The sequence below is a fragment of the Leptinotarsa decemlineata genome, unplaced genomic scaffold (assembly GCF_025532065.1).
Source record: "Leptinotarsa decemlineata unplaced genomic scaffold, Ldec_3_MD MMD2_P_RNA_scaffold_12, whole genome shotgun sequence".
Taxonomy (NCBI): Eukaryota; Metazoa; Arthropoda; class Insecta; order Coleoptera; family Chrysomelidae; genus Leptinotarsa; species Leptinotarsa decemlineata.
The window spans coordinates 8,542,677-8,561,627 of record NW_027412526.1 but is presented as its reverse complement, the minus strand read 5'-3'; the positions used below and the strand labels follow the sequence as shown (position 1 = coordinate 8,561,627).

Genomic DNA, 18,951 nt, shown 5'->3' with positions numbered 1-18,951 from the left:
TTTCAGGGCAAGCATAAAATATATTTCATTTTTATGGTTTGTTTGCAGAGCGGGCTGCTTTTTGCGCCATGTGTACATGTATGTTTGTGGAAAGTATGTCTGGGGAATATTCCACGGAGTTACAGAGGAAAATGTTTGGAAACAAATAATGAACTGATGCATAATCGCTTGTCCACTGACATGAAATGGAAAAGAAGTTGGTGACATATTGTAGTCGACCGTCTAACTAGAAAATGAAGCAGAATATGCATCATAGCTACAGACCTACCGGGATTTAATATTGTCAATGAAAACTCAATGAGAATGAAAAATCTCAGATGAGTTTCAGACAAACTGAAATTCAATTTGCATCATAATCATATACAACTTTCATACCTACTAGGGTCAATCGCCCAGTGAATTAACAAATAAGGCAAGTTTCAGGTTCACACTCCCAACACGACAAAATAATAATCACACAAGGGCTGTAAAAGGTAGTACAATATTATTTGGGTGTTCAGCATGGTGAGGAACTTTAAAGAACACTATCCCGAAGCCTGATTTTTTTTATTTTATCAACTAATTGGAGAGGTTACCAAAAACCTAGTGAATGAACAGGTTATGCCAATAAAAGAACAAACTCCAGTCAATGAACTGTAATTTATTATCAACGTCAACAAGTTATAAACCGTTACTGGTCGCTATTTAGGTTAGGTTAGGTTAGGTTAGGTTAGGTCTACCATATAGACCTCTAAATTTTCATCATATTTTGGTTCAGGTAATTTTTTCAAAACCTGTACCAGGCTTGGTCAATTTTAGTAGGCCATATCCCACTTTTTTCATTTTTTTTTCTCCATAACATTAATTTCGTACTCTTTGTTCTCTTTGTCGGCATCCTTCATTAGCCCTGGGTATTTTTTACCACGATAAAGAACCAAAACGTAATCTTCAAGCAAGAAACCTGAAACGAATGAAATACATCTAGTTAAGTATTTCAACACGAATATTCTACTTGGTATTACCGATATCTGTTTCGACAGTCACAAGTTGTTTGTCTTTAGGAATAATTTCTTTTCGTATTGATTCTCGTCGTCGTTTTTTTTGGGTTTTCATTTTGCTGTTTTTCAAATTTCTTTTTTCTGTTTATTATTTTCATTGGTTTTGAAATACATTCTGGAGAATGTTTCTCGTTTGGTGCATTGCCTGAATTGAAAAATAAATAAATGAAAAAAAATGAATTTTATACCAACTTAATCCTACTTTGAGTTTCCGTACTACTCTTTTGGTCTGTGGGCACAGTTTCTGAAAAAACTTCTTTACTTTTCGTTTTCTTCTTAGTTACTTTCGATTTGTTGATGGCCGAATTCTTCAAAGTCTTTTCCAATTTTCGTCTTTTTACTGCATTTTCCTTCTCAGACTTCTTCCTTTTCTGCTCTTTATGATACGCTACCCATTGTTCAGAAGTTATTGCAAAAGGCATTTGGTCACGTGAAGTCCGTTTTCTTGAAGGGATATCTTGCTTTGGCCATTGAAGGTGTTGGCTCCACAAACTGTTCAAGTTTTCATTATTTACCTGGTTGATAATAACGTTGGATATAATATTTATTCCTTTTTCGCTACTACTAATTTCCTGTGATACATTTTCACTTTTCGCCAAAGTAACTTCTGCAGGTATCATATCTCTATTCTCCACAATATCAAACACCATATCAAGAATACTTTTCATGATTTCTGAGCAAATCAATTCATTTTCATCAGCCAGATCGTATCATCGGGATAGTTAAATTCACCAATATCATTTATTGGATCATAAATTATTCCGTTAATTTTTATAGGGAGATCGTTTAAGCAAGACTCTGAAAGCAATTCTGACTGTTTGGTATTTGTTTCTCTTGAAATCAGTGTTATTGCATATGTTTTGTTCGTCAGCATGGGATTTGCAATATTCATGAAATGAAAGGATGTCATCATTTGCATCTGATGAATTTTTGAATTTGTTTACACCAAAATAGTGTACCAGAACTTTCAAACTCGATTTGTAATCTTCAGGACCTAACTCGCTTACAACTGTTTTTTGGAACACTTCATTTCGTCGGGTAGATATAAATTTAGTATAATCGACAGATTCCGCATCTAACGGACATTTTCCGCAACTTTCGAATCCACTAATAATGGTACTCGGGTTACAGGCCCGATCGAATGCTTCTTTGAATAATCTGCAAAAAGTATGTCGTGTTATTGATGTCGTGGTTTTTTGTTTATGAGCACGACATGCTATTTTCCATTCCACTTTCAATGGCCTAAAGATAGCAACGTCACAGGGCTGTAATAAATGGGTTGCATTTGTAAAGGGACAATACAGAAAGATCTGTTTTTCGCGACAGAATTCATAGACTTCCAGGTTATATTGGGATTTGTGTCCATCAATGAAAAGTATTACCGGAAATTCAGTGCCCTCTTCGATAAGCCAGGGGTAGCAGACGTTGGCTATATACTCAAAAAATATTGCACTGGTCATCCAACCCGAATCAGATCGTCCAATTGACCATCCTTCTGGTACAGAAGCAGCCAATTCCTTGGGTATTCATTTGTAAGGAAAGACAATCATCGGAGGAACTACCGTTCCACTTGCTGCAAAATTACAAAGAACAGTAATAGATTCTTTTTCCTTCCTGGTGAAATTTCATAGAAATTTCTGGTTTTTTCTTGCAGGCTCCAGAACAAGACCTGATTCCATTGATTTTTTAACTCCTGTCTCATCGGCGTTATCATTTCCAACATATTCTCATTTTTTTTAAATGTTCGTATATCTTCGAACCATTTACGAATTGCCATTTCAGTAACTGAAGCTCTACTTTTCGAAATTATTTCGGTATTCCGTTTAGAAATGTCGGAGTGTCTTCGCAGAAATAACTGTAGCCACTTTTCTCCCGGTTTATCATCTACGAATTTATTTTCCCTAGGACAGGCCTTTAAAACTTTTTGAACAGCGGTTTTGACTTTTTCAGGATGCATAGGAAAGCCGAGTTTGGCTTTGCCTAAAATTCAGTTAGCAAGCCTGTGTTCCTCTTCACTGGTTAGTATGGTAGGAGGGCCCATTTTTCTCTCGATAGGGATCTTTTTCGTTAGCTTATTATGAAGAGTTGATTTTGGGATTCCATATTGTACTGATGCTTTATTCAAACTCATTTTTCCAGCATTAATTAAAATCAATGCCATGGACAGATCGTTTTATGTGTATTTGAAGCGTTTGTAGTTCGTACTCATCTAGAAATCAAATCCGTTCCAGTGAATGAACGTTGTTCATTTACTAGCTGACGGTGAATACGTCGAAACCATACATTCAGTAAAATTATTGCATTAATGTTAGATACTTTTGAAGTTGATTTTTGCATATTTTCAAGCCTGCACGAAAATCCAGTGAATGAACCTCCCGTTCATTCATTGGATTTCAGTAGAAAACGTTATCCAGTATGAACACCCTGAATTTTATGCAAAATAGAATAACGAAACGGTCTTTGAACAAGCCACTAAATGAACTGCCTAGTGGACATGCGCACGAAACGTTTGAAAGAATGAACAGCTTCTTCAAACAAATATATTCTTATTATACATTGAAGTATTAAACAGTGTTCATTAACTGGGTATTGTTCATTTTCTGGTCGAATGACCCTATTCATGCGTAAATTTTATTCACGTTTATACGTGGGAGTGAAGTTTCGGGTATGATTTTCATAACAGAATTAGCCCTCCTAAAAATTAAATTGACAATTTACAGTATGAAAATATTATTCCCCTCCAGCACCTTCTGAATTATAAGCACCCCCTCGAAAATTTTTAATAGCAAATATTTATATTTGCTATTGCTAGCAATATTTGTAATGTAGGCACTAAAAAGTTAATCAAAAAATATAGATAAATCTCACCATTGCCCTCAAATGCTCTCAAAAAAATAAGGGCCAATAATTTGATTGTTAATGATACCAGCCCAAACGTTAAAGTTTTTAGGATATTGAGTGTGAGTGGCACACATCCAGTGAGGATTTTCTCTGCTCCAATATCTACAGTTCTGTCTGTTAACTGTTCCGTTTGAATGACACAGAAAACACTATTCTGTTTATGAACTGCAAATCTGCGATCATTCTGTACATCAGCAATTCACAGAATTCTTGCCTTCTATCAGGATCATCTTCATTCAGCTCCTGAACCAACTGAACCAACTGAATTTTTCTTTATATAAAACTCTCAAAATAGATGATTTACTTACATCATTATCGGCGGCAAGTTCTCGAGTTGTCTTTTGCGGGTTTTCCTCAATCTCTAGAAGTACATCTAACTTTTTTCATCAGTAAATTGAACATTTCTACCTGGTTTTCCAATATTTTTTACATGTCCAGTTTCACGAAACTTTTTTTCGATTTTGCTAACTGTAGACTGCGACACGTGTTGACCAGGTTATTTATTGTTAAAAATTTCACAAACCTTCTTTTGAGTTCTAGTTTTATTACCACAACCAATCATAATCAAAATGTCTATTCTTTGAGTCTCGGGCAAATGAGCCATAATTAAATTTAATACGCCCACAAATATTATACTGACGTCTTTTAGTAACTTCAAATACCTAAATGACAGCAGCCTACTAGATTTATATCAATTGTTGATTTGGCTTCTTGTCTAATATTTTAGTATCTTCAAAGATTTTTTCCAGGATTCAAGGTTGGTAAGGAGCGTTTCACAGGGATTGTATGTTTAATAGATCAGGTTATTGTCAAAAAGTGAATAATGGTGGTGATTTTGAACATTTAATTTAATTGTAAAAATTAATTTTCTCAGTTATGATTGCACCAAACTTAAAAAACTTTATATTGCTGAACAGAGGACTAAAATCCCTTTCCAACAAGGTGCCACACGACCCCCTTTGCTATTAAACATTTTCGAGGGGGTGCATATAATTCAGAAGGGGTGCTGGAGGAGGATAACATTTTCATACTGTGAATTGTCAATTTAAGAATAAAATCGACTTGTTTCAGGTTTTTTCACATTGTACATAATAACGCTAAAAATGAATTTATTCCATACATATGGACAAATGTAATCTCTATGTGTCATTTGTAATCGTAAACTTTAAAATATTATATGTATATCAGGATATGTTTCTATACAATAAACGCAAACATTTATAGTATTAAATAACGTGTGTCAAAAGCGCTTCGTATGAGATTTTTGCAAGGTCTAGGCCATCAGTAAATTTGTAGGCTTTTTCTTCTTTGTCCTCATCGTCACTTGATTCTAAACTTTACATCAAGATTTTTGTTTTTATATTTCCAAAACGTTGTTTTCGCCTCAGGATGTAGCAAGCCCCTCCGGGAAATGTTTTGTGCGACCTGCTTCAAGCAGTGGCCATTCGCTCTCCACACTCTATTTACCTACCATGCGGCCAACGTTTGTCAAATGTTCTAAACAAACAGACTTTTTGTGTTTTTGAGTACTGTTTGCTTTGTTTTGTTTAATTTGGCTGTTTACTGTTTCTTCGCAGATAAGAGTTTAATGCCGGGCAAATTCGTGTGTGCATTGCGCTTGACTGGGATTGTTCGAGAAGTCCCGGTTACGGTCACGATGTCGCTGTGAATGTGTAGAAGAAGTTATTTCAAGAAGTGTCTTATGTGTCCGTTAACTATTTCAAAAATCAAATTATGTGAACTTTCACGGCCGAAGATAACTGTAAGCGAGTTTTGGCCGTGGTCTGCAGGTTTCTATACCTGACGTTTCATCTGCTACTGTGCTAGACATCATCAAAGCGATGTGGTAACGGTTGAAGTACCCAACTTGGTTCTGGTGCAGCTGTTTTTAGTCGCAGAACCAAGACAGAAATATCAACCAGCCTAGGGACCTATGTGACTGTATTTCAAGTGGAAATTTGCGCTGTTGAATTGTGTGCGGAGAGACTGGTAGAAAGCAACCTCATATACAAGGCAGCAGAAATTTTCTCAGACACTCGAGCGGCGTTAGACGCTCTTGGCTCCAACCCAGCAACTTCTGAATTGGTTGCAAAGGGGGGTGCTGCAAGCAGCTTCATTAGACCAGAACCTGTCATTGACATCGCTTTGGGTTTTGCTCTGTGTATAGATGAACATGTATTGTATGAAATATTTGTTAGAATAAAATGATAGTGTATCTTAAACTATGTATGTGATGTTACAAAATTTTACAACAATAAACTTCAATGAAAATCTTTATTAGTCGTGGATAAAGTATAGTATTCTACTCGCGTATAATAGCTATTACTCTTTCGGTAAAAAATTGAATAACATCTCATTTGCTTGGATACGAATCACTAATTGTCACAAGTTCAAATTTCGAAGTTGTATATTTTTAAAACTGGTTAACTTACAATTTTGATACATACTTCTGAAATTAGCTGCATTTTTCTCTTATATGTTTACAAATTTGGTCTTTTGTCTGAATACCTTTATTTTATCGAAGTATCATTTAGTGTTTGTAACTGAGAGACTGTTTACAACTTTGCTTTTCAAAAATGTCATCATTTCTAATTATCTATAATGATTTTATTGTTTTTTCAAATTTTTTACAACAGATACAATACTATTTCTGATTGATAGTATTATACGAATCCTGTCTGTTGTATTTGTTCTGAATTACCTAATTATTTTATACTCAATTTTTTTATTTCTGACATTTCCTTCGCTTTGTCACGTGATTTTCGGTTAGAGGACTGCAATTCTGTTCTTTTATTTTTTGAACAGTTCTACTCAAAAAATTTAAATATGAGATAATGAAATTAATGCATGAATACTTTATTTTGAAGAGAAATTGACAGATGAAACTTTCAAGATGGCGACTGGGCGCCATTTGGTGAAAAAAAAATTAATGAAAAGGGGGGTCTTGTGACACATCATTTTGAAGCTCGTGACAAATACTTCACAACCATAGAATATGAAGTCAATATCTTCAACTACTACAAAATGGCTGAATATCTAATAATTGCCTGAATACATTGATATTTAACTACATAATCTGAGATGATAAGCTCGAGGTCAGTTCAGAAGATGCTCGAAATGATTGCCTTGATGCCGATATTTCACGCCGAACATTTTGGAACACAGTAACTTCAATATCTCTACAAATATTTATTATTTCCTGCCGTATATCCAATATTGAAGCAGGTTCAGTTTCGTACACTTTTTGCTTCAAATAGTCCCATAAAAAAAGTCCAAAGGTGTCAAATCTGGCGAGCGGGAGGGCCATTCTGTAGGACCTCGACGGCCAATTCAACGACCGGGAAAAGTAGTATCCAAATAGTTTCTTACTTGTCTGGAGTAACGTGGTAGTGATCCGTCTTGCTGGAATACTATATCCATATCGAATTCATTAGGATTCGCTTCGAAGATTTCAGTGATGAGAGGGTCAACAGCAGTTTTCAGCATATGCATACGATTTCCCTGTTAAATTTTGATCAATAAATAGAGGTCCTAAAATATGGTATCTCAATATTCCTGTTCAAACGTTAATTTTTTCTTGATATTGGAAAAACCGAAAACTAAATGAGAATATTCTAAATGAACAATGATGTTCATTGTCATACTGACATTTTTCGTCGTTTTTATAAACAAAAAATTAGTTAACAAACCTTATGTGTTTGTGGGAATTGTCATATGGTAAATAAAAAGGATTATTTCTGGAAATATCGATATTAATGTGTTTGTCTTCAGGAAATTATCAAATGTTCTGCCATTTTGTAGTAGGTGAAGATATTGACTTCATATTCTGGAGTTGTGAAATATTCGCCAGGAGCTTCAAAATGATGTGTCACAAGACCCCACTTTATATTTGATTTTTTTTCGTAGATGGCGCCCAGTCGCCATCTTGAAAGTTTCATCTGTCAATTTTACTTCAAAATGAATTATTCTTGTATTAATTTTTTTCACTATCTCAAATTTCAATTTTTCGAGTTGAATCGTTCAAAAAAATAACAAGAAATGGTCGTCTTCTTATTTACGTGGCTCTGCTTTGTGAACAATTTGCCAGTCATCGACTTTGATACATTTCAAAATACTCGCAAACTGCACAACAGCATCAGCAATAGATAACTGTCGTCATAGATTATGTTTCCGGTTTTTCTAAAAAAACTCAGACGACAAAAGTCATACCAACTTTCATAATTTACTTCATGCATGTTCAATTATTTACGAAAATGAATATATTATTTTGTTAATATAACATTTGATGAAAATTATTTTTTTTCATTCCCAAATAACATTTCATGGATACATATTCAGACCCGCTTTGTGATTGTCCATAATTTCAAATGTGTGCACGAAATGAAACAGCACAATGTACAAAAATCCATTCGCGCACTGTTTGTTTTTTCTTTCATTCGTCCCATTTATTTTTCATGCGAACTTTTTGGGAAATATCGTAACAATGAAATGATTGGACGAACAGTCAGAACCACTCCATTATGAGGGTTTATTTTTAAATTCATCGATAGAGACAGGTTGTATGGAATATTTGATATCGATTTCGAGATACATAATGTTTCATTGATGACTACAGTGTACGTTTTTTTAAATAGGTTTCTAAAAGGGTTAGACCTTGAATATGTAAGAGATTTTGTTTTTCGAAACTATTCATTCTTCATACCTAGTTCCTTGAAAATCTTTCCAAAATTCTTCGTATATTGGTGGTATGAAACTGAAATATATTTATCTTGGTTTTCGTCGTTTGTAAAAGTCGAGATTTCGTTCATTCTTAACCTAAACTTGTTTTCCTTATAATATCATCTACAATACCCCTCAAAAAACCGTTACTGACTGCTACTTTTTGTATTGTCATTCTCACTTTTATAAATCTTTCATGTGCGAGAGGAAACGTAAAAAGACGATGCCCTAGAAAAGTCAATCCTGCACGTTTCTGCTGTCCACAGTTATGTGAACTGTCAAGAATATACCTTCCTAAATACATCGTTGTCTAGCTTTTCAGTGGAAAGCACAAACAACTGCAGCTGCAAAATGGCGGATTACATATTACTTTGTAATACTGACGGACTAAATGAACTGAACAGAATGAGAAGAATTGAATAACAAAATTAGAAACCAAAAACTTGAAAATAAAATAGATAGTAATAAATTTCAATGTTAAACGGTGTTATTTAAAAAAAAGATAATAATGATTTAGATACTGAACTGAAAACTAAAAAATAATTCGGAAGGTCCTAGGTAGCAGTCATTACACCACTCTCCTCAGCAATCTACGGTATTGATCAGATAAAAAATAGTAAAAGCGTTTGGCATGGTATTTACATATAATAACTCAGGTTACGCTATGCTTAACGATTTTATTATTTTTTCATCTGATCAATACCGTAGATTGCTGAGGTGGGTGGTGTGATGTCCGCTACCTAGGACCTTCCAAATGATTGATCAGTACATTATCTACATCATTATAACCTTTTTTTTCAATAAAACCGTTTGACATAATTCTTTTCACTTATTTTATATATAAGTAGTAATGAATTAACACTAATTGTTTGACACATATCGAATAGCATATGATGGCATAGATCATGAGTTCGACAATGAACAAAGTGTCAAAGTGTACAAACTTTGACACATATTCAAACAAAATTCACAAAAATGAATACTGCTTCTAAGAAAAGCTAAAATGGACGAGGTTGACATACAGTTTATCTTGACCAATGGTCAACACTTTAGACCAAGGGGCGAAAGGGCGAATAATTCAATAAAATACCCCGTTCTTTTCATCTGATATGTACGTCATCGGTGGTATTCGGATCGTGGTATTCGGATGCAACGTGAATTTGTGAACCCAACGTTAGTCAAGTCGTGACAAGACTAAACTATGATTTTTTCTTTTGTGAAATTATAATAATAATAACGTCCTTATTATTAAAAAAAAAGATTGAGGAAATATTATCACAACATATTTTTGAAAATGAAGGGCAAAGTTCAGTTCAATTTCTGAATGAATTCAACACCTGAACTGTTCTTCCACTTAGCTCTAAAAAATAGTTCTATTGAATTGGAATAAGTTTTCGGCATGCAAAAGGCTTCTGTTACTCATATTCAACCAATATACATCTTCAAGAATTTTGAAGGGGTTATATTTTTAGGAGTGATTAATTTTTGAGAAAAAAGTTTTTGGCTTTCTACTACTCCATCTTGATACAAAAAAATGTGTAAATCTTTCAAGGAAAGGAAGGGAATAATCCGTTTGAAAATAAGTAACTCTATACATGGATGTGTAGACCATGCAAAGAAGCAACTTTCAGACACAAACTGGAAGAAAGCCCTCCTGACACAGCTACTTTCATATAAACATTGTTTATATGAAAACGTCTTATTCCATAAATGAGTCTTAAGCATGAACTTTGTACTTTTTGAATACATAATTCCGTTGTCCTTAAACATTTTTGGCATAGTTGAAGTGTGATAAAACTAGTACTTCGCATAATATTAATTTCAATTTCAGTGGAAGGTACCGCCTAGGTTAGGTTTGGTCGTGAGTGAGTGGGTCTATTCGAAACCTGCAAGGCTTCATTGTGGCTTACACACACTCATACTCAATCAAATAAACCCAGCTTCTTAACGAAGCCGATCAGTTTATTTAGTGTGTAGTTTTTCAGGTCAGATGGTAAGCGGCTCTGCCAAACTCTGAAAACCTGATTCAGTGCGCAGCGGGGCAGGCACAAAGTGTGTGCTCTGCTGTTTCATTATTTTCCAAACAGAGGCGACATTCACTGTCTTTCGACAGTTAGAGTCTGTGCATATGATAATTCAAACGACAGTGACCTGTGAAAAGGCCTGTTAGATATCGTAGTTCATCCCTTCTGTGGTCCAACAACTGTTTGGTTTCAAGCTTCGAAGGGTGAATGAACACCTTGGAATGAGCCAATGCTGGAAGATTTTGCCAAAAGTCAATAAATCTTCTTGCCATCCAGGTGTTCAGTGTTCGTTTGGCAAAGCCTGAAGCGATGCCAATGACAGGTTGTGGTCCAATAAAGCTGCTTGCATCACCCTCTTTTGCAAGGGAATCAGCAGCCTCAATGCCTTCCAGATCAGTATGGCCAGGAAGTCAGACCAGAGACAATTTGTTCAGCCTTTGTATTGAGCAAATAATGAAACATTTGATTTTAGGGAGTTCAAGAACAAACAATGTTCTGTTGCAGCAGTCAAATTTGGTGAGGGTCCCTCTATTGATATAGAATAATTAAAAAAATAAGTGACCTCATCCACACTTTTCAGTGTAAATTACTTCATTATGTTTTAGGATACGCCACATTTTTTTCGAGTCGTTTTGTTGAAATTGGAAAGTAGAAAATGCCTTCTTTTACCTTTCTATTGCTTTATTTACATGATTTCGCATATTTCTGCCTCTGACTGTCTTTCTATATTTCAGCAACGCCTCGTCTTTTGTTTTCATCGTATCTCTTATTGGTGCATTTGGTTTGGTTACTCTTGCACTCACTTTGGAAGCATGTCTACCAAATATATTATTTAAACTGCTGAAAAGAAATGACACCTTCTCATTAACACTACTATGGTCAAAAATACGAAATGATTCTAATTATTCTCTACACCACACTTTTTTTAAAATTTTCGTCACCCCATCAATGAACTAGCTCCAAGAGGGGCCATAATGATACTTTTATAGTAAGTAGATCCCCATTCTGAACGTATTCTCAAAGGTATTCTAAATTAAACCATGAAATTTTGGGAATACTGCGAGAACTTATTTAATAGTACAACAACATAAGGGGTAGAAAAAGTTTTACATTTATGATACGACATTTGTGGAATAAAGGGGCGACTTTTATCTTTACTTGCTATCGGTTGATTGAAAAGGAAAGTGGATGAATTCAACTATATCTTCAGGTAGATATATAAATATTATTTCGTTGGTAAATTTGTTTTTCTTTCATTACAGAAGACTGATACATGTGGCAATTGATGTAAATGTACATCATAAACCGCTCAAAATCAATGTTTTTTTTTGTGATAAACTATTCCTGCATGTATTCAAATATCTCATAATCTTTCACATAATTTTCATCAATAACATTCATTTTCTATTGAATTCTGAACAGCTTGCTTATTGGGTAGCAATGAATGAAAGGAGCAGTGGAATTTTTTCTAGATATAAACTGGAGATGCATTGTGATTCATTTTCAGCATTGTTATCGAGTTTTCAGTTCCACATTGGATATTTTTTTATTTCGAATGGATATCTTTTTAACTAATATTCGAACTATTTGTCTCAAATAAGTAAGATGTGACTTCTTTGTCGACACCCATTATGGACGTCTTCGATGCTCAGTCATAAATGATCTGTCTCTTCAATAAGATGTACTCCCAGTTGAACCAAATTTCTATGTATTCGTCAGTGACTTGTCATGCTCTTTTCCTCATTCACGAAATTTGTTCAACTGTTGGCAAATGTAGCCGTAGTGACAACATTATTTTGACGTAACTATCTGTGAAAATCATCACCACCAGCTCTTCTACATAGATACTAGATGTTTGCTTTTCGAACTTAGAGTTATATGCTAGAGGATATTCTTTCCTGGTCACCAAGTAAGGGTTTTTGCTTTTCTTTGGTAATTTACTTTTTGCTCTGAGACTGGTGAAATAACACAGCATAAATGACTAGTGGTTTGCTTCTCGGAGCTATATAATAATAACAATAATCAGAACAACCATTTGTCAAGATGGTTGTTCTGATTATTGGAGTCCTTGGTGGAATGATGTCCTCTCTACTCTGGAATCTTAAAATCATACCGGCTTGCCGCACTAAGGCAGAAATCTTAGAGGCACAGATGCACAAGGCTGTCATTCTTGGCTCACTGCGCTTGCTCAGGGCACATGATTCTCGGACCCAATGATCACTTACCCCACGGTGTGGGGAGTGGTCATTGGTTGATAATGCTGGCGCGCCCTCCCGAATGTATCGGGGCTTCGGGGGATAGGGCCTGACCAGCGCACACTTCGGTGAAAAAAAATAATAATGATAATAATAACTTTATTCGTTTGAAAGGTTTCACACGACATAATAATAATAATAGACGGATAAAAAAAATGGCGATAGATGCGAAAGCATTTGCTTCGCATAACAGTAACAATACAATTTCAAGAATATGGTAAAACACAGATACAATATACATATATGAAGTTAAACTTATAAAATTCAGGATAGTGAAAAGGATATATAAGAGTTCAGATAACTTTCACTAGTGGCAATTTCAGTTACACAACGTAAAATACAATGTAAATAAAAGTGAAACACTGGCAGAATTTACATGTTATGATAATTATTTATACCTTTACATACATACACAAATTAATTGTGCATTTCTTTAAGTTTCCTCTCCTTTTATTTTTTGAACGGGTCAACAAAAAAATTGAAATTTGAGATATTAAAATTAATGCATGACTACATTATTTTGAAGTAAAATTGACAGATGATACTTTCGAAATGGCGACTGTGCGCCATGTGGGTAAAAAATTAAATGGAAAGGGGGCTCTTGTGATACATCTCTTTGAAGCTGCCAACAATTGCTTCACAATCCTAGAATATAATGTCAATATCTTCAACTACTACAAAATGGCGGAACTTTCAATAATTGCCTGAATACATTGACATTCAACTACATAATATGAGTTAATAAGCTTGAGGTCAGTTCAGCAGATGTTCGAAATGGTTGCCTTGAACTTCTTGACATATGAACAGCCTATCCGATATTCCACACCGAACATTTTTGAACACAGTAACGTCAGTAGACTAAAACATTGTGGAGATAGGTAGGATGCCTTGCAATTGTTTTCGTCATGATTTCGCAGAATTATGTTCTTCGATCAGGGTCATCTTCTGTTTATATTGCATGGATGATTCGTATTCCTCTTCAAAAGTCTCCACACAGTAGAAGGAGACACCTCACAAACATTCGCGACGGAATAAGTAGACTGTTCAGGATTTACTACCATCTCACCAATTATTTACAGTTGCTGTTCTTCCGGAATGGATGGATCACCTGGGTGCTTTTTGTTATGTACACTACCGGTAGTTGTGAATTCGGATACAAGTTATCTCAAATATTTTCTACATATAGGATGATTAGGAAAACGTTCATTGAAAATCCTTTCGGTCTCGTGAAAGTTACGCGTCACACCGTAAATTAAAATCGCCTAATTTTTTTCTTCCAGTGGACGGGAATTGACCATTCTAGAGATTGTTGACGTGTTACCTTTTTACTGGTGAAACCGAAAACTAAAGGAGAATACTCTTACTGAACAATGATGTTCATTGTTCATTAGCGGGTTGTTGGAATTGCCATATGGCAGATAAAAATGATAGAAATATCGATATTAGTGTGTTTGTTTTCAAAAAATTATTAAATGTTCTGCCATTTTGTAGTAGGTGAAGATATTGACTTCATGAAGTATTCGTCAAGAGCTTCAAAATGATGTGTCACAAGAGCCCCCTTTCTATTTATTTTTTCCCAGATGGCGCCCAGTCGCCATCTCGAAAGTTTCATCTGTCAATTTCACTTCAAAATAAAGTATTTATGCATTAATTCCACCATACCAAATTTTCGTTCAAAAAATAAAAGGGGGGAGGAACATTAAAGAAATGCACTGTATAGTGAGTTTCCTCCAGATTCACTGTCAATAATCGATGTTCGAGCTAATTTCAATCAAAATCAGATCTGATTTAACTACATATTCCAGTTGCTCCCAGCTATTCGCCATGTAAAAAATTGCTGTATTATCTGTACCATCATAAAATTTTATTTCCTGGTGACCAAGTAGGAGTTTTTCATTTCTTTGGGAATTTCCTTTCTACCCTCGGGTTGGTATAATAATTCAGTTTTTTCTTGTTACAAATTCGTATTCCCTAATTCATTTTCTAGCCACTCCTTCTTGTGGTAGCAGGTAATCTATATTCTCGAAATTCAATCGGTGTTAGAAGCTCTTGGCTCCTACCGAGCAACGTCTAAATTGGTAGCAAATTGCCAAAAACGACTCTCCTCGATAGGAAGACTCAACAGATTGTCTCTGGTCTGGATTCCTGGCCATACTGGCCTGGAAGGCAATGAGGCTGCTGACTTTCTTGCATAGGACAGTGCTGCAAGCAGCTTCATCGGACTCGAATCTGTCATTGACATCGCTTTAGGCTTTGCCAAACAAACATTGAACACCTGGATGGCAAAAAATAACAAAACTCAGTTCCAGTTGATAAAAGATAACAAATCGTAAATAACTCCGAAACTGGCAGACAGTCATTTTTCTCGATCATATATCGAAATATTGCTGTATACAAAAGTTACCACTCGATACAAAAGTTCACTTATCCAATAAACCAAGCTGGTATCTGAACGACTGGAATAATTTCTGTTTCAAAGATGTTTTATAATTCAACGTAATTTCACAATTGTACGAAATATGCTTATGCAACTGTAGGCACATGCGTTTGTTTCCCTTTAATCATTGTTTGCCATTTTAAATTAGTACTGACTGATGATATATTTCCATTGATGTTCCAAAGAGTAATTTTCCTAATTATTTTCAACTATTCTTCTAACTCCTCCAATTTGTTGATGTGGATGTGATTTGAAATGACAATATATCATCAAATCCGATTTTCATTAATAGTTCCCAACAGCAGAACTGATCTATTAAACATTCATTGATATTCTATTCAAGGCAGCACCTTCAATATTGATGTTTGTGTTTGACAGACTAATGTTGAACTATCAACTCGCTAAATAAAAGCCCTGCATTATTCTGTAGTGTTGGTCAATTTAGGTATTACAATCGTTGGCCAGAACTTCTACATAAATGATGATAACAAGGTTCTGCTCTATAATTTTCCATTACCTGTATATTGTTGTAATAGTGGCTTTATGAATTCATGAGAATGATTAACTGTGTTAATTTTTTCCTAGTTGAAATAGACCTGGCGTCTGCTCTCACAGATTTGTATAACAATGGGATGAATCGGCTATTACATAACTATCACTCAAGAAGTCTAAGAACCCAATGCTTCAACAAATCGTTATTTGTTTTAAAATTATCGATTACCGGTAAAAGCCATGTGGTTGAAGAATAGAGAGAGAGACAACAAACAATTGACACTGACAGCTGTCATGTGATTCAAATTAAAAAAAGTATGTTTTTTGTTTATGTTAAAACTATGGAAGAATAGAATTGTTATGGTGCAAGTGTGATCAGAGACTTCTATAGTTATATAAGCAAATCAATGAGAAAACCCAATAACAAATTTGAAATTATTCAATTGACAACACTCTCATTAGTTTTGACAAAAAAAGTTAATGAAGAAGTGTTGGAACTTTGTCTTAAAACATCAAAAAATGTTACGAATTATATTAATGAAAATCCGGAATTGTTTCTGGTTAGACAATCATGTAAATTTTTATCAATATCTAGTAGAAAGGCATTGATTTCACTGGGGTGATCAATGTTTGATCTTCTATTAGGACAATTATTTGATTGTAATATAAATTACATTTCCAAAAACAATCTTTTAGATGTATTTCTTTCAATTGATAAGATTTTAGTTGAATTATAGTCCATTTCATGACCTTCTTTGAAAACGTGATCACTGAGAGCACATCTCTCAGGATGTAATCGACTATCAGATTTATATGAACTTATTCTATCTTTGAGTAGTCTTGATGTTTGACCAATATATTCACTACTACGATTTAAACATAGAATAGATTAACTGATATTGAAAGTTTACAAGAGTTTTAACCTTAAGTTTTGAAAATAATTTATGAATGATTGATACGGTTCTGAAAGCTATTTTTATATTTGAATTTTAGAAAATTCTGCGTAACTGAGAGAAAAGTATAGGAACTGGAGGTGGATCAGCCCCAATTGTAATATTGTCAGACTGTACAAGATTTCTATCAAACTGGTTGTTATAATTGATTTGAAAGTCAATGGTTGACGTACTAAATAAAATCTTCTTGAGTAGAGGATCTGATAAAGAGTTATTGGTGAATAATTAAATTCTTCAAGTGAGAAGAAGGGTCGGAAATCTGTAGAATGCGGTTCTTCATCTGCTTGAACAAGTTCATTTTGGTTGATGGCTCATGGTATGACCAATAGATGGAACCTACCAGAACTGGTAGCTTCCATCCTTCCATCTTGAGGAAGGGATATGATGATGTCATCGACATCTTTTTTTATAAAAAGAGATTGAAGGGAAATACCAGTAAGACCAAATCTAGCAGGTCATCCATTACATATGCTGTGTTTATAAATTTCACCATTGATCGAGAAATATGTATTGTTGAAAAGGAAAGTTATGAGTTGGAGATACTATTTTCAAGTAGATGGAATAATTAGTTAGAAACTTATTACTAATTATGGACAGAAATCATAGAAAAATCGATGTTTTGACTTTTCAAGTTGTGTACTCAGTTATTATATTCATTATTGAATTCGATAAAGTTCTTTTTTGAACGTTTTCTATTCATTTTCTAAACTGAAGATATTTTGAACATAGAAACTAAGATATCAATATATCAATAATGCGTTTATTTGTTTTCTTCCGCAAAAATTATACTTTCGAATACTTACTCAAAATAATGTGTATTTTCCATGGAAGTAGAAACCAAGGAAATGCGCATAAGTAGGACTATCGCCGCATGCAAGTTAAGCCTGAAGTTCAATATGGGATATCGGTGCCGATGGCAGATCCGATATCTGAAGTAAATGGTATAAATAGGCATAGGCACCGCTATAAGAGCACCATAAGGATTTTTGTGTAGTGCTTGTGTTTTGTCCTTGGAAAAAAATATATTTTGAATATTTACTCAAACTAATGTAAAAATTTAATGTCCATCTAAAAAAATTCATTCATTATTATGAAGCTATCTTTTTGTTTCTTTGAAATTAGTTAGCTATGCTATTAAATGGAATGTAATATCGATACAGGTTGTATCAACTGCTGCTTAACTTTTGGAGATAAAAATGCTTTCAGAAAAAAGTTGTAGGTTTCAAAAATCATTACAAATATACAGGGTGTCCAATAAATGTCTAACAAACCAACGTTATGTTTTTTTAATAGAATACTTCAGACATTTAATTTCTTGGACGTAATGCTTTCCAAATATATAGGAATGTTTGGGTTTATACCAGGTGGTTTAGAAGTTATAGTGAAATTCATGTCAAAAAATGGGTTCATTAAGGATGGTGTGTTTTCATTTCGTCTTCATAAGTTTACCCAACGTCGTTTACCAAATTACTTCCTTTGCCATGGTGATTTGTCACAATAACGTATTTTGATTGGTTCAAAATTACTGGTATGGAATTTTCTGCATAATAAATATTGGATTTCCCACCAATGGCGAACACGCGAATATTAAATTTGTCAAAAACTCACCTGGTGGTGTGGTCGACTAACAGGTGGTGGCGCACCCATACTGTGATGATACATCATGTCATGTTTGAGCTGAGGAAGTCCTCCTGGTCCACCGGTTCCTTGGTGTTTGATGTCAACGGCAGCCAAGGCTTCCGCCCGACTTATCAACCCATCGTTGAGGCCGGAAAATAAGTCGCCCTGGAAAAAAAATTTTCAGTTAAAGATAAATGAGTATAATCGTTCATCAGTGAGTGAGATGTGTATTTTGAACGTATACAAGGCGTTCCAACGAAAGCTTGACCCCCTTGTGAGACAGAAACCGACGTGTAATCGAGGGGGACAAATTCTAATATGAAAAACATACCCGAAACTCCACTCCCCTGCAGTCAGCAACTACCCCCCCTATTTTTTTCAATAGCATGGGGGGTCGAGTGATACATCATATGTCTCTCTATTACCTTTATGATTTTTTTTTAAATTGGTCCATTCGTTATTGAGAAATTAAATGTTGAACGTTTTATTTGAAAAAAATCTGAAAATTCGCTG

At 34.6% G+C, this 18,951-nt stretch overlaps 1 protein-coding gene across 1 annotated transcript in view; it reads right to left on the bottom strand.

Annotated features, from left to right (window-relative positions):
* Positions 1-18,951, bottom strand: part of acj6 (abnormal chemosensory protein 6) — a 154,548-nt gene that overhangs the window by 13,499 nt on the left and 122,098 nt on the right. Inside the window, exon 3 of the mRNA XM_074173680.1 lies at positions 18,427-18,603. Coding sequence (XP_074029781.1) covers positions 18,427-18,603 — 177 coding nt within the window. The remainder of the gene's footprint in view (positions 1-18,426; positions 18,604-18,951) is intronic.